This window comes from Asterias rubens, chromosome 19 (assembly GCF_902459465.1).
Source record: "Asterias rubens chromosome 19, eAstRub1.3, whole genome shotgun sequence".
In the NCBI taxonomy this organism is placed as follows: Eukaryota; Metazoa; Echinodermata; class Asteroidea; order Forcipulatida; family Asteriidae; genus Asterias; species Asterias rubens.
In genome coordinates, this window is record NC_047080.1 from 7,917,236 (window position 1) to 7,932,782 (window position 15,547).

A 15,547-nucleotide genomic window follows, 5' to 3' on the forward strand; every position below is an offset into this window, starting at 1 on the left:
CTAGAACACCGCGACTATTCTCATTGTCTCCCTGACCAGGGGCGGATTGCAATAAAACGGTCTTAGCCAGTGGTCTAAGACCAGTCAGTTATAGCCAGATATCTGGGCCTAATAGACGGTCTTAGCTTAGTCAGTCATTTAAGCATGTTGCAATAAGCCGGTCTTAGAGAAAAATCAGTAAGCAGTAGTGAAATATATGCACAAACAAGCATTCCTAAGCTTGGCTAGTTATGACGGCCGCCATTATCCAAGACTATCCAAGACAGCGACAATGGCTTTGAAACGTTAACGAAGATCAAACATAAGGCAACCAGCCTGCAGTCTAACAGACAAGTTGGGATGCGTAGATGGTTCTTTTTTTCTAGTTCCATGGTTACATGAACTGCAGTCACAATTAAGCAATTTAGTGACACTGGAAGGAAAACAAAAATCCTGGGAACAAAAATACAGACCTCGTTAATGCTATCGATTATTTAAACAAGTAATGGATGTAACGCCATGTTAAAACAAAACAAAGACCGTTTATAGCCAGCTCAGCACAGGCGTAAGATTTAAGACTGGCTTTAAATATAGACCGTGGTATTGCAATCGATTTGAAGACCGTCTAAATGTGTCTCAAGTTAGCAAGCTATAGCACACAGACTGGTTTAAGACAGCTTGGTGATATCCACCTGAGAGTATGTAAAGTTAGCCAGCTATAGCACACAGACTGGTTTAAGACCGCTTGGTGATATCCACCTGACAGTGTGTACCAGTTAGCCAGCTATAGCACACAGACTGGTTTAAGACCACTTGGTGATATCCAACTGAGAGTGTGTACCAGTTAGCCAGCTATAGCACACAGACTGGTTTAAGACCGCTTGGTGATATCCACCTGAGAGTGTGTACCAGTTAGCCAGCTATAGCACACAGACTGGTTTAAGACCACTTGGTGATATCCACCTGACAGTGTGTACCAGTTAGCCAGCTATAGCACACAGACTGGTTTAAGACCACTTGGTGATATCCACCTGAGAGTGTGTACCAGTTAGCCAGCTATAGCACACAGACTGGTTTAAGACCACTTGGTGATATCCACCTGACAGTGTGTACCAGTTAGCCAGCTATAGCACACAGACTGGTTTAAGACCACTTGGTGATATCCACCTGACAGTGTGTACCAGTTAGCGAGCTATAGCACACAGACTGGTTTAAGACCACTTGGTGATACCCACCTGACAGTGTGTACCAGTTAGCCAGCTATAGCACACAGACTGGTTTAAGACCACTTGGTGATATCCAACTGAGAGTGTGTACCAGTTAGCCAGCTATAGCACACAGACTGGTTTAAGACCACTTGGTGATATCAAACTGACAGTGTGTACCAGTTAGCCAGCTATAGCACACAGACTGGTTTAAGACCACTTGGTGATATCCACCTGAGAGTGTGTCCCAGTTAGCCAGCTATAGCACACAGACTGGTTTAAGACCACTTGGTGATATCCACCTGTGAGTGTGTACGAGTTAGCCAGCTATAGCACACAGACTGGTTTAAGACCACTTGGTGATATCCACCTGAGAGTGTGTACCAGTTAGCCAGCTATAGCACACAGACTGGTTTAAGACCGCTTGGTGATATCCACCTGACAGTGTGTACCAGTTAGCCAGCTATAGCACACAGACTGGTTTAAGACCACTTGGTGATATCCACCTGACAGTGTGTACCAGTTAGCCAGCTATAGCACACAGACTGGTTTAAGACCACTTGGTGATATCCACCTGAGAGTGTGTACCAGTTAGCCAGCTATAGCACACAGACTGGTTTAAGACCGCTTGGTGATATCCACCTGACAGTGTGTACCAGTTAGCCAGCTATAGCACACAGACTGGTTTAAGACCACTTGGTGATATCCAACTGAGAGTGTGTACCAGTTAGCCAGCTATAGCACACAGACTGGTTTAAGACCACTTGGTGATATCCAACTGAGAGTGTGTACCAGTTAGCCAGCTATAGCACACAGACTGGTTTAAGACCGCTTGGTGATATCCACCTGACAGTGTGTACCAGTTAGCCAGCTATAGCACACAGACTGGTTTAAGACCACTTGGTGATATCCACCTGAGAGTGTGTACCAGTTAGCCAGCTATAGCACACAGACTGGTTTAAGACCGCTTGGTGATATCCACCTGACAGTGTGTACCAGTTAGCCAGCTATAGCACACAGACTGGTTTAAGACCGCTTGGTGATATCCACCTGACAGTGTGTACCAGTTAGCCAGCTATAGCACACAGACTGGTTTAAGACCACTTGGTGATATCCACCTGAGAGTGTGTACCAGTTAGCCAGCTATAGCACACAGACTGGTTTAAGACCGCTTGGTGATATCCACCTGACAGTGTGTACCAGTTAGCCAGCTATAGCACACAGACTGGTTTAAGACCACTTGGTGATATCCAACTGAGAGTGTGTACCAGTTAGCCAGCTATAGCACACAGACTGGTTTAAGACCACTTGGTGATATCCAACTGACAGTGTGTACCAGTTAGCCAGCTATAGCACACAGACTGGTTTAAGACCACTTGGTGATATCCAACTGAGAGTGTGTACCAGTTAGCCAGCTATAGCACACAGACTGGTTTAAGACCGCTTGGTGATATCCACCTGACAGTGTGTACCAGTTAGCCAGCTATAGCACACAGACTGGTTTAAGACCACTTGGTGATATCCACCTGAGAGTGTGTACCAGTTAGCCAGCTATAGCACACAGACTGGTTTAAGACCGCTTGGTGATATCCACCTGACAGTGTGTACCAGTTAGCCAGCTATAGCACACAGACTGGTTTAAGACGGCTTGGTGATATCCACCTGAGAGTGTGTACCAGTTAGCAAGCTATAGCACACAGACTGGTTTAAGACCGCTTGGTGATATCCACCTGACAGTGTGTACCAGTTAGCCAGCTATAGCACACAGACTGGTTTAAGACCACTTGGTGATATCCACCTGAGAGTGTGTACCAGTTAGCCAGCTATAGCACACTGACTGGTTTAAGACCGCTTGGTGATATCCACCTGAGAGTGTGTACCAGTTAGCCAGCTATAGCACACAGACTGGTTTAAGACCGCTTGGTGATATCCACCTGACAGTGTGTACCAGTTAGCCAGCTATAGCACACAGACTGGTTTAAGACCACTTGGTGATATCCACCTGAGAGTGTGTACCAGTTAGCCAGCTATAGCACACAGACTGGTTTAAGACCACTTGGTGATATCCAACTGAGAGTGTGTACCAGTTAGCCAGCTATAGCACACAGACTGGTTTAAGACCACTTGGTGATATCCAACTGAGAGTGTGTACCAGTTAGCCAGCTATAGCACACAGACTGGTTTAAGACCGCTTGGTGATATCCACCTGAGAGTGTGTACCAGTTAGCCAGCTATAGCACACAGACTGGTTTAAGACCGCTTGGTGATATCCACCTGACAGTGTGTACCAGTTAGCCAGCTATAGCACACAGACTGGTTTAAGACCACTTGGTGATATCCACCTGAGAGTGTGTACCAGTTAGCCAGCTATAGCACACAGACTGGTTTAAGACCACTTGGTGATATCCACCTGACAGTGTGTACCAGTTAGCCAGCTATAGCACACAGACTGGTTTAAGACCACTTGGTGATATCCACCTGAGAGTGTGTACCAGTTAGCCAGCTATAGCACACAGACTGGTTTAAGACCGCTTGGTGATATCCACCTGACAGTGTGTACCAGTTAGCCAGCTATAGCACACAGACTGGTTTAAGACCACTTGGTGATATCCACCTGAGAGTGTGTACCAGTTAGCCAGCTATAGCACACAGACTGGTTTAAGACCGCTTGGTGATATCCACCTGACAGTGTGTACCAGTTAGCCAGCTATAGCACACAGACTGGTTTAAGACGGCTTGGTGGTATCCACCTGACAGTGTGTACCAGTTAGCCAGCTATAGCACACAGACTGGTTTAAGACCACTTGGTGATATCCACCTGAGAGTGTGTACCAGTTAGCCAGCTATAGCACACAGACTGGTTTAAGACCGCTTGGTGATATCCACCTGACAGTGTGTACCAGTTAGCCAGCTATAGCACACAGACTGGTTTAAGACCACTTGGTGATATCCAACTGAGAGTGTGTACCAGTTAGCCAGCTATAGCACACAGACTGGTTTAAGACCGCTTGGTGATATCCACCTGACAGTGTGTACCAGTTAGCCAGCTATAGCACACAGACTGGTTTAAGACCACTTGGTGATATCCAACTGACAGTGTGTACCAGTTAGCCAGCTATAGCACACAGACTGGTTTAAGACCGCTTGGTGATATCCACCTGACAGTGTGTACCAGTTAGCCAGCTATAGCACACAGACTGGTTTAAGACGGCTTGGTGATATCCACCTGAAAGTGTGTACCAACCTGTTGGATGAGCTCTGAGTCATCATCAGCCTGGGTCTCAAGAGCTCCTAGCTCCATCATGGTCTGGGTGGCGTTGTCTTTCAAGAAGTCCGCTCGGTCGTTCTGTGCCTGGGCGATAAGATTGATGTCATCGGCCTGCTGCTTAATGATCTGTGCACCCTGGATTGGAAGAGGATGAAGTTATAGAGAACTATTTAAGAAACTGGCAATAACAAGGGTTTGGTTTGGGTTTTTTTTTGTAACACAAAACACATGTCCACAGATTGACATTAAACTTGCACCGTTTGAAGATAATGATATTAGAAGGCTTCCCTTAAAATATTACTTGTTGAGGTGCTGTAGTTTTTGAGAAATGAGTAAAACAATGTCACGAAAATACGTTTTACATGCTAAAATGATTTTCATCTCAGTGAGATAAAAATTATTTTTGTGACTTGTTTTACTCATTTCTCAAACACTACAGCACCTCAGCAAGTAAAACTTTATTAAAAAAGGGAGGCTTTTAATCATCATTATCTTCAAACCGTGAAAATTTAATGTAAATCTTTGGACATTGTGTTTTGTGTCCTTCATTTCATCCTCAACCCTACATGTTCTGAAATCTGAATTATACAGTCCACAAATCATCCTCATGGAAACATCACACCAAATTTGCCCGAACTCTGTTTAGCCGAGCACAGTTGGACTACGCTAGTCAACTATTTGGAACCAGCCTACTGGGCATGGTCGCATCACTGGCCATTTTCGTAGCACAGCGCAGAGTGGACCAGTTTCAACAAAATGAAAATGTGTGTTAAGTTGCCGTCGTTCACACTTCAACATCTGTGTTGGCATGCCCTACGTACGCCACTCAACAACTACTCGTTAACCATTGATCCATACCCAAACTTGACCCCGGTTGGTTCTATTTACCTCTGATGCCGCAGTGGCATTAGCCTCTGCCATCCCAGCTACCTCCCTGGCTTTCAGAGCATCTTCCTCGGCAGCATCGATAGTGCCTTGGGCTCCAATGGAAGTCTCGTTGGCTTGATCAATTTTATTAATGATTCCAGGGATCCTCTGCAGAGCGATGCGAGCTTCCTCTTTACTTGACTCCACTTTCTCGTTGAATCCTAGTAGGGGAAAAAGTTTCATAGATTGATGCATCGGTGCAAAAACGTATCTGAAATAGCATTTATGTTACATGCGCAGGCCTGATACTTCACGGAGGCAACGAAGGCAATTGTCTCTGTGCCCCCTGGTCATTGCCTTGGTGCCCTTTAATTGCTCCAGTAGAAATTTACAATTTCCTCATAGGGTGCCCTTTACCAAGGAGAAAATGCCTTGGTGCCCTTGCCTTTTCCAAAAAGAAGCTTACAGGCCTGAATAAGAGTTGGATTGTGTCAAAAGGTTGTATCGCTTTTAAGAAAATTTCCGTCTCAGTGAGTCGAAAATTATTTTTCCATGTAAACACAATTTTTGTGACATTCTTTTACTCATTTCTCAAAAACTACCGCACCTCAGGAAGTAACATTTTAAGGGAAGCTTTCTACTATCAATATCTTCAAACTGTGTGAGTTTGATGTAAGTCTGTGGACATTGTATTTTAATAAGTCCAACAAAAAAGTACCCAAACCCTTTAAAAAAGCCTGTATGCACAAACGAAACCAACAGGCGTCGTGGCGATATTTTTGCCTGGAGCAATTTCTGTTTAGTACCTCCCTGTAGATTGACTCACCTAGTAGGTCCTCCAGGATACCTTTAGCTTCAGCTAGAGTTGCGTCTCCCTGGTTCTTAGCAGCATCTGCTTCCATCTCAGCAGAGTGAGCCTTCACCATTAATAGATCCAGTTTCTATAAGAACAAATAATCAAACAATTATGCTTGATTATTTTATTTTTGTATTTTTTTTTTTATGAAAGTTGCCAGACACAGAAGGCCTATAGGCCACTTCAAGGTGTGGGCTACAATTATTTTGTTCCAGGGGCCAGTAACGCCTACTCCTAGGGCTGAAATAGGATTACCTCCTTTACAGTCCATATGGATGTAGGCTTGGGTATCATTAGTCCGAAGCCTGGCTGTTAGAGCAGAAAGCACTACCTCCCCAACGTTATGTTGCAAGTGTCACGACCGGGCCTCAAACCCACACTCTGCTGATCAAACACCAGAGCTTGAATCCGGTGCTCTTAACCGCTCGACAATAATAATAATAATAATAATAATAATAATAATAAGACTTGTAATGCGCACATATCCACCCTGCTGGGTGTTCAAGGCGCAGTAAAACCCCCCCCAAAAAAAAAAAAAAAAGACAATGACACGCCAGAATGACCTGTGTCCACGACAAAAGTGCACGCCATCTTGGTTGTCAGGTACCACACACGTGAATGACTATGTGCCCAAGTCTTGGCTTAAGGTGTTGGCTTTTCAATACACTTTTTTGTAAAGCGCCCCCTCTTGGTGGAAAAGGATGATGACATGGGTAAGTATAAGGGACAACAAGCTTTTTAAAACGATGAATGAACGACAACGGTTTCAATCAAAGAATAACGCAAAGCATTTTGGCGGGTATAGCTCCCGACTCATGTGTCAAAATCAAAGTGCAATTAAAGTGCTTTTGGATGCTTGGTTCCCCTTCGTTTGTGAGTGTTGTGCAGTAAAATTACTTGCTGCTTGATGATCGTTTTCCGACATAAACAAATCAAATAAAGCGTGGATCAGTCATTCAAGGCGGAGACAGGGAAAAAAGCAGAGCCCGCAAAAAAGCTGAAGATGCTAGGTTCCCCTTCCGTGTAAGAGTTGTGCAGTAAACTTACTTGTTGCTTGATGTTGGACATAAACAAATGAAATAAAATGTGGACCAGCCATTCACAACGGAGACCAGCCCACAAACAAAAACGCGGAAGTCTCTTGGCTGATATGAGCAAAGCGTAGTTAGTATGAAAGAGAGTATATAAACGCGCTGACCTGTTGAGCTTTGTTTCCGTCTTCAAGAAGTTTAGTGGCCTCATCCGCCTGTTGCTCCACCTGATCCAGTAGATCACGGTTTGTTGCTTTGATGGTAGCTGCTTCATCTTTAATTCTCTGGGCCTGAGGGGATGAAACAAATTAACAACAATCAATCATTGAATGTCTTATGTTACTTCGGTGCTCTTAACCGCTCGGCCCGGACACTTCCAATTATAAAAGCCGATTATTGTTATTATTAAGTTCCCATTCCTGAACCTACCTCTTCCTTAATGTCATCTGCATTCTCTACGAGGGAGTCTCCATTATACAGGGGTAAAGGCTGACGAGACTTGGACAGCAACGCTGTGGAGTCACTGTGTACTGCATCAGCTTTATTCTTAGACTCCTCAGCTAACATGGCCGCTGTGGCGAAGAGATCTTCAGCATCGGTGTAGCTGCAAGTCAAAAAGGAAATCAGTCCTCATTAAACAGGCGTGTGAGCGGGTCATGAAAATAAAAAATGGAAAACTTGTCCGGATTTTGGGCCAGTGCTTCAGAAAGAACAGGCTTTGTTCGGCAGCGTAGACAAAACATTAACATAAACATAGGCCACACTTCTTACATAGGAACACTGTGTTGTTCGTCCTCGTTTTTCACAAGCGCAATGCATCCTCGTCGACTGCCATCCATTTGGTTTTCTTGTCGCAAAACAGACAACACACGACGTGTGGAAGACCATCTGCGCCTAGTCTTGGCTCAAGATGGTGGCTTTCTAATGCAGTTTTTAAGTAAAGTGCCCTCTCTTGGTGCAATGGGACAATGACATTGAAGTACATGTATAATGGACATCACGCTGAACGAAAAATTAACAACAAAGGCTTCAATCAAAGACTATTACCAGGTCTAGCCCCCGACTAACATGTTAAAATCAAATCGTAATTAAAGTGCTTCCCGATGCTGCTTGATGATATATTTTGGACGTAACAAAAGAGACGGAAAAAAAGCGAAATGGAAATGAGTCAGTTCCAGGAGTTAAGCGCAAGCACAGCATGCTGGGAAAAAGACAATTGTGCGGAGAGGTCGATCACCTCTGGGAATGAGGTTGACACTCTGCCACCACCAGTGCCCTGGGAACAAGGTCGACACTCTGCCACCACCAGTTCCCAGACTGTCCAGTCATGACACTACTTGACTCTAATACTTACTTTTCCTTGACTTGATTAATCAGACCTTCAATGTCGGAGTCGGGTCCTCCTCCCTGAACAAGTCTCAAAGCTTCCTCTGATGTCTCCTTAGCATCGATAGCGGCACCCTCAATGTCATTAGACTGAACCTCTTGCCTGTTGAATATTAATAATAATAATTTAATTATTAATAATAATAATGATAATAATATTAATAAAAATAATAATAATAATAATAATAATAATAATAATAATAATAATAATAATATAGAGGATTAAGTAGGATTTCAAACTTTGCATGGTGGAAATACGATAAGTATGTTTGTGGGAACATGATGTAATGATAATCTCTAAATGAGTTGGGGTGGCTCTGAAAAGAACCGTTAGTTTCAGCTCGACCTTTTGATCAGTATGCTCTGATCGTCTTCTGGAGTAAGCTGGACTCTGTATACAGCTTAAGTACTGATGATGCGGATTAGATTGGTGAATAATAAAGACATTTGTAAAGCGCATAAAGAGAACAATGAAATATACAATGAGTGAAAGATACAATAGGAGACTTTCCAACGCTAGGTGGCAGCAGACATACCGGGTAAATTTCCATTGTTTACGTAGTTCTGAACATGCGCATAATTCTGAGAACAATGGATTTACCCGGTAAGTCTGCTGCCCTCTATCGTCCCAGAAAGTCTCCCATTACAAATAAGCAGAGACCTAAAACAGTGTAAAGAACTAGCCTAGCGAATATGTACAGGAAGACTATTCCGAAGAAAAGGTGCGGGGTAAGAAAATGATCTGCGGCCATAAAAAATGGAAGAAGCTCTTGTAGTTGTGGTAAGCAATTACTGTTGAGTTGAGATGATCATAAAGTCCGATTAGGGGAATGATGGTAACAAGTTTTGATAAATAAGCAGGAGATTAACATGTTTGAGATTGACATGTTTGTAAAAAAAAAAAAATCAGGATGCAGAACATTGATTTTAAAGGCAGTGGACACTGTTGGTAATTAATCAAAGTATTTTTCAGCATAAAACCTTACTTGATAACGAGTAATGGGGAGAAGTTGATAGTATTAAACACTGTGAGAAATGGCTCCCTCTGAAGTAACGTGGTTTTCGAGAAAGAAGCAATGTTCCACGAATTTGATTTCGAGACCTCAGAATTAGAATTTGAGGTCTCAAAATCAAGCATCTGAAAGCACACAACTTCGTGTGACAAGGGTGTTCTTTCATTATTATCTCGCAACTTGAACGACCGATTGAGTTCGAATTTTCACAGGTTTGTTATTTTATGCATATGTTGAGATACACCAAGTGAGAAGACTGGTCCTTGATAATTACCAATAGTGTCCAGTGTCTTTAACCAAAATCTTTGTGGATTTTTTAGTGAGTCCTCCAGTTCTGGCATGACCCCCTTGAGAGTGCAATATTCACAAACCAGCTCATTTAATAAAACCAGCGCAATAAACTTTGGGTTTAACTTGCCCCAAGACGTTGTAGTAGCCCTGATTTTAAACATGTATTGTCAAAAATGTATCTTTCTGATGCATTAATGGCAGCAATCATAACCAGTATAATAGGCAAATAAAGTTACATCAAATTAGCCCATTTAAAAAACGTATTATTCACATCTGAATGGAAGAAATATGATAACTTGAAGCAAGTAGGATGTGCAGTTTTTAATAGCCCACAGGGCAAGTTGAGAGGTTGTGTTTACTAGCCCGTAGCAGTTTCTACTAGACTCTCTTTTTCTTCAGCCGCGCCACGCATCTGGAACTCTCTACCACTTAATCTTCGATCTTGTCTTTGTACTGCAAAATTCAAGTCTCTTCTCAAAACTTATCTTATGTCACAGGTTTTCAATGACTAATTTTGTTGTGTCTGTTTTTCTTTGTGTTATGTTTTGTTTTTGTTTTGTTTTTGTTTTGTTTTTGGTTTTACTGTGCCTTGAACACCCAGCAGGGTGGATATGTGCGCATTACAAGTCTTATTATTATTATTATTATTATTATTATTATTATTATTACAATGTACGCCAGGCTAGTGTTAAGGGGGAGTGTTTCTGGCGAGTGAAGGGGGAAAAACGAACTAGACTTGTAGCATTTGAAACTTAGCATGGTGGGAATCGGATATGGAAAAGTTTGTGGTGACAAAACAGACTGAAGGTGGATTTACCCTGAGGAAAGCTCCCTGGCTTGTTGGGCTAGACGCTGCATCTCCAGGACTTGTTCAGATTTGTTCCTGGCTGTTTCATTCTGATTGTGAAGGAACATCCATCCCTCGTCCAGCTTACGCTGGGCCTCTTCAAGAAGCTGCTTGATGCGATCGATGACAACAAATGCTCCGGCAACCTCTGTAAATGAGAAAGGGTAGATGATGGAATATTGGAATCATATGAATAAACCAAATAACGCCCAACCACACCAGGTCTGGCACGTTCTTAGTATGATCCAAGTACTGCAATTTCGTATCAAAACAATTTTCAGGAGGAGAACGTGTAGGGTGTGATGGGGGCTTAAGGGACGGTTTTTACCTTCACTGCTATCGGCAGAGTCTCCTTCTGCAGAGTTGATGTTTTCAAGGATGAAATTGAGCTGGTCTTTGAGAGCGTTCAAGTTGTCTGTCAGGTCCCCATACTGCCTGGCCAACCTAGAGTCTTGAGCTGTGGAGACGTCAAAGCATTATCAAACCTTATCATCTTTTTAAAGATTTACACTAAGCTTACACTAAGAACACAGACCACATCACACACCAGTGCTAGCTGATTTGCACTGGCTCCCCATCCAACTAAGAGTTAAATATCAACTGTGCCTCATTATTTTCAAGATCTTACAAGGTTAATGCCCGAAGCTTATTTAAATGATCTTGTGCAGATAAACACCCCAGAATGTCGTGGCCTACGATCTTCAAACACAAACTCCTTCAGAAAAAAACCTGACAAATCATCGATGGCGGAGAGAAGTTTTTAGAGCGCAGCACCAAGGCTTGGGAACTCCCGATCGAAACTGTGAAACTTTTAAACTCACTTGGCATATTCAACAACAGTTTAAAGACTCATCTACATAAAGAAGCATTTCGTTAACTCTATTTTCTAATTATGTGATGCTTTTTTCATTGATTATTGGTTGTGTTTTGTACAACAGCTCCATGAGTGCCCATTGCGCCAGATAACGGTGCTTTAAAAGTTTCCATTATTATTATTATATTAAAGAGAAGGGGTTGCCCGAAATTCCTGGTTTGACCTGCAGCATATTGCGCCACAGCATTTTGTTAACCATTACATGATGCTATAAAGGAAAAGGTCTCATACTTCAAAATCCAGCTCCACATACCTTGCAGGAAAAAATACTGAGCACTTTGATACGCCACTAGGGGTGTGGTAAAGCACTATATAATAACTTAGTATTATTGTTGTTCCTATATATATTTTTTTTTTTTTTTTTTTTTTACCACAAATCGTGGCCCAAGGGCCTACATTGCATGTGACTGTTACAGAGAATGATATTTAGAATAAAGAAATATATATCAATACATCAACTAAATAAAAAAAAAAAATTATTTAAAATGTTAATAAAATAAGGGACCGGACTAGTTTGGAAATGGGTGGTTCTCATTGAAAGAGTGGAATAATGTTTGGAGTTGCGGGTATTCCTACCATGAACATTCTCTCTGGTCCGGGGAAAAGAGATTTTAAAGGCAGTAGACAATATTGGTAATTGTCAAAGACTAGCCATCACAGTTGGTGTATCTCAACATATGCATAAAATATTAAACCTGTGAAAATTTGAGCTCAATCGGTCATCGGACTTGCGAGATAATAATGAAAGGAAAAAACACCCTTGTCACATGAAGTTGTGTGCGTTTAGATGGTTGATTTCGAGACCTCAAGTTCTAAATCTGAGGGCTCGAAATCAAATTCGTGGAAAATTACTTCTTTCTCGAAAACTATGGCACTTCAGAGGGAGCCGTTTCTCACAATGTTTTATACTATCAACATCTCCCCATTACTCGTCGCCAAGAAAGGTTTTATGCTAATAACTATTTTAAGTAATTACCAATAGTGTCCACTGCCTTTAAACGGGAGTTATTAATAAGACTGATTGCAAAATGCTCACAATGATTTCTCCTCCTCCCAGGCAGTCAAGTCCGCCAGTAACAAGAGCATCATTATAAGAGGTATACTGCCGGCCCAAAATCATTCTACAAACCCTTTTGTTAATCTGTTTCAAGTCGTTAGATTGCTTAGTGGTAATACCGGGCTGCCACACTATATCTGCATTCTCTAGAAATGGTCTGACTTAAAGCCATTGGACCCTTTCGGTAAACAGTGTTGTCCAAGGCCCACACTTTGTGTACCACAACTTCTATATCAAATAACAAACCTGTGAAAATTTACGCTCAATCGGTCACCGGAGTCGGGAGAAAACAACGGAAAAACCCACCCTTGTTTCCGCGCGTTTCGCCGTGTCATGACATGTGTTTCAAATAAATCTGTAATTCTCGTTAACGAGAATTTATATTGTTTTGCTGTTTTCTCAAAAAGTAAAGCATTTCATGGAATAATATTTCTAGAGAAGTCTTTCACCATTGCCTTCTGTAAACCCTGTAAGTTATTTGTAAATCTGTGAACTTTTTTTTTTATTTCTGAACCGAAAGGGTCCAATGGCTTTAACTACAATAAGCAATGCTAAGTTCTTACATTATGATTATTGCATCTAGCCCTGGCGGCCTTACACTTTCCTAATATACTACCAGTGACCGCCCTGGATATCAGGGTCAATTTCGGGGGCGGAAAATTTTCAGACACGAATTTCAACAGATTCACATTCCATGGCAGCATACATTTCTCTGCGGTGGGTTTTGGTCGTCATATATTCCTTTACAAATCCGTCATTTTCATGAACTAATGCAGCTCCCAACGTTTAAAAAGTCCTGTTTTGAGTGTTGAAATTAGTGGCTTCTTGCAGGTAATATTTGAGTAATGAAGCTTTGAAAAAAGGTTCGCCCCAGAAACGGACCCTAATGCTTAGGACTCTATATCTGTGTACAGCACAGAGGAAGATACCGTGTGTCTAAAAAAAAAAAAAAACACTTTTGAAATGGCTGCCGAATAAAAAAGTATATGATTCGGGGGGGAAATGTTAAGGTGTATGGATAGCTTATGGATTCAACTTTCATATGACACCAAAAAGTTCGAAAATAATTCATGCTTTGGTGAGCACTGCTCACTTTTGTAAAGGGCATGAAAATTAGGTTGCGCAGGAATTAGCCTTCCAATTTGTGAAAGGTAAGTCCTTCGGAGCTAATTCCTGCGCAACCTAATTTTCATACCAGTGTTCACCCAAGCATGAATTAGTTTCAAACTTTTTTTGTGTCACATGAAATTTGACTCCATAAGCTATCCATACACATCAAATTTTTCCCAGAGAATCATATATTTTTTATTCGGCAGCCATTTCAAAAGTTGTTTAGGTTTTTTTTAGACACCCTGTAAAGGGCCAGTATTACGTCATACCTTCAGCACTCTTTGCTGCAACGATGGTCTCGTCCAGATCCTCTTCTAGCTGGGCTAGTTTCTTCTCAAAATCCTTGTCATTCAATGGCGTACCTGATGGGATGTTGGTGGCATTGTTGATAAGGTCAGCCAGCTTCCTCAGATCCTCCCGGTGATCGTTGACTCGATCTTGGACCAAGTTGTAACAGGCGGGGCAGGCTGGAGAAGAAGACAATAAACAATATGAGATGGTGGGGGAGTATCGTGGCCGAGTGGTCAAGTTCACCCAACCCAAGCTCTGGTGTTGCCAGCAGCAGAGTGTGGGTTCGAATCCCGGTCATGACACTTACAAGTGCCCTTGAGCAAGGCATTTAACTATAATTGCTTTGTACAAAATTGGGAAGGTAGTGCATTCTGCTACAACAGACAGGCCGACCGTGTTAGCTTGCAAAATAAAAGGAAATGAGTAAAACAAGTCACAACAATTATTTTAGCATGTAAACGTATCTTTGCGACATTGTTTTACTCATTTCTCAAAAACTGCTTCACCTAAGCAAGTAACATTTTAAGGGAAGCCTTTTTCTATCATTATCTTCAAACTGCGTAAGTTTAATGTAAATCTGTGAACATTGTGTTTTGTAGTACAAAAAGAAGCCCAATCCTTAAGCAGCTCTATGATATTAGGCCCTGGTCTGGTTGCCATGACTTACCGATGCAGCCTAGGGCAATGTTGTAGTGATTCTCTCTACATTGGTTACACTTATCTCCGATTACACCGTCTTTACAGACACAGACACCGTCATTAGTGCAGTTCAAATCGGCTGATCCCTGACGATCACAAGAACAAGCTGCAAGAAGAAAGAAAGGAGTGGTGATAAACAACGCAAGTTTAAAGGCAGTGGACACTATTGGTGATTAGTGGACACTATTGGTGAAAAATTGTTAGCATAGAAACTTATCTGGTAATGAGCAAGGGAGAGCATAAAACATTGTGAGAAACTGTTCCCCCTGAAGTAATGTAGTTTTTGAGAAAGAGGAAAATTCTCAGTCATATATTAAAAGACTTCAGCTGTCGATTTCACAAAGAGTAAGGACTCGTCTTATCTCGAGTTAGGACGAGTAACTAATCTTAAGGTCTGCATGCTACAGTGCAGGGTTGGGACTCGTCCTAAGTCCTAAGATTAGGAAAGTTTTGTGAAATTGACGGCTGGCCTCAAGCCTTTTTTTAGGCATCTGAAAGCACACAAATTTGTGCAAAAAGGATGTTTTTTTCTTTCGTCATTCTCTTGCAACTTCGATGACCAATTGAGTCAAAAAAATTCACAGATTAGTTATTTTATGCATATGTTGGGATACAACGAGTGAGAATATTGGTCTTTGACAAATACTAAAGGTGTCCAGTGCCTTTAAAGACACTGGACACCTTTGGTAATTGTCAAAGACCAGTCTTCTCACTCTTCTGTATCATAACATATGCACAAAATAACAAACCTGTGAAAATTTGAACTCAATTGG

The 15,547-nt window shown here is 42.0% G+C and overlaps 1 protein-coding gene across 1 annotated transcript in view; it reads right to left on the reverse strand.

Annotated features, from left to right (window-relative positions):
* The window catches only part of LOC117302967 (laminin subunit gamma-1-like), a 50,484-nt gene that overhangs the window by 5,302 nt on the left and 29,635 nt on the right, over positions 1 to 15,547 (reverse strand). The window contains exons 16-25 of the mRNA XM_033786971.1: positions 14,743 to 14,880; positions 14,054 to 14,251; positions 11,072 to 11,200; positions 10,714 to 10,891; positions 8,561 to 8,695; positions 7,636 to 7,810; positions 7,374 to 7,496; positions 6,146 to 6,260; positions 5,341 to 5,540; positions 4,429 to 4,587 (exon numbers count right to left, since the gene is read on the reverse strand). Of these exons, the coding sequence (XP_033642862.1) occupies positions 4,429 to 4,587; positions 5,341 to 5,540; positions 6,146 to 6,260; positions 7,374 to 7,496; positions 7,636 to 7,810; positions 8,561 to 8,695; positions 10,714 to 10,891; positions 11,072 to 11,200; positions 14,054 to 14,251; positions 14,743 to 14,880 (1,550 nt within the window). The remainder of the gene's footprint in view (positions 1 to 4,428; positions 4,588 to 5,340; positions 5,541 to 6,145; positions 6,261 to 7,373; positions 7,497 to 7,635; positions 7,811 to 8,560; positions 8,696 to 10,713; positions 10,892 to 11,071; positions 11,201 to 14,053; positions 14,252 to 14,742; positions 14,881 to 15,547) is intronic.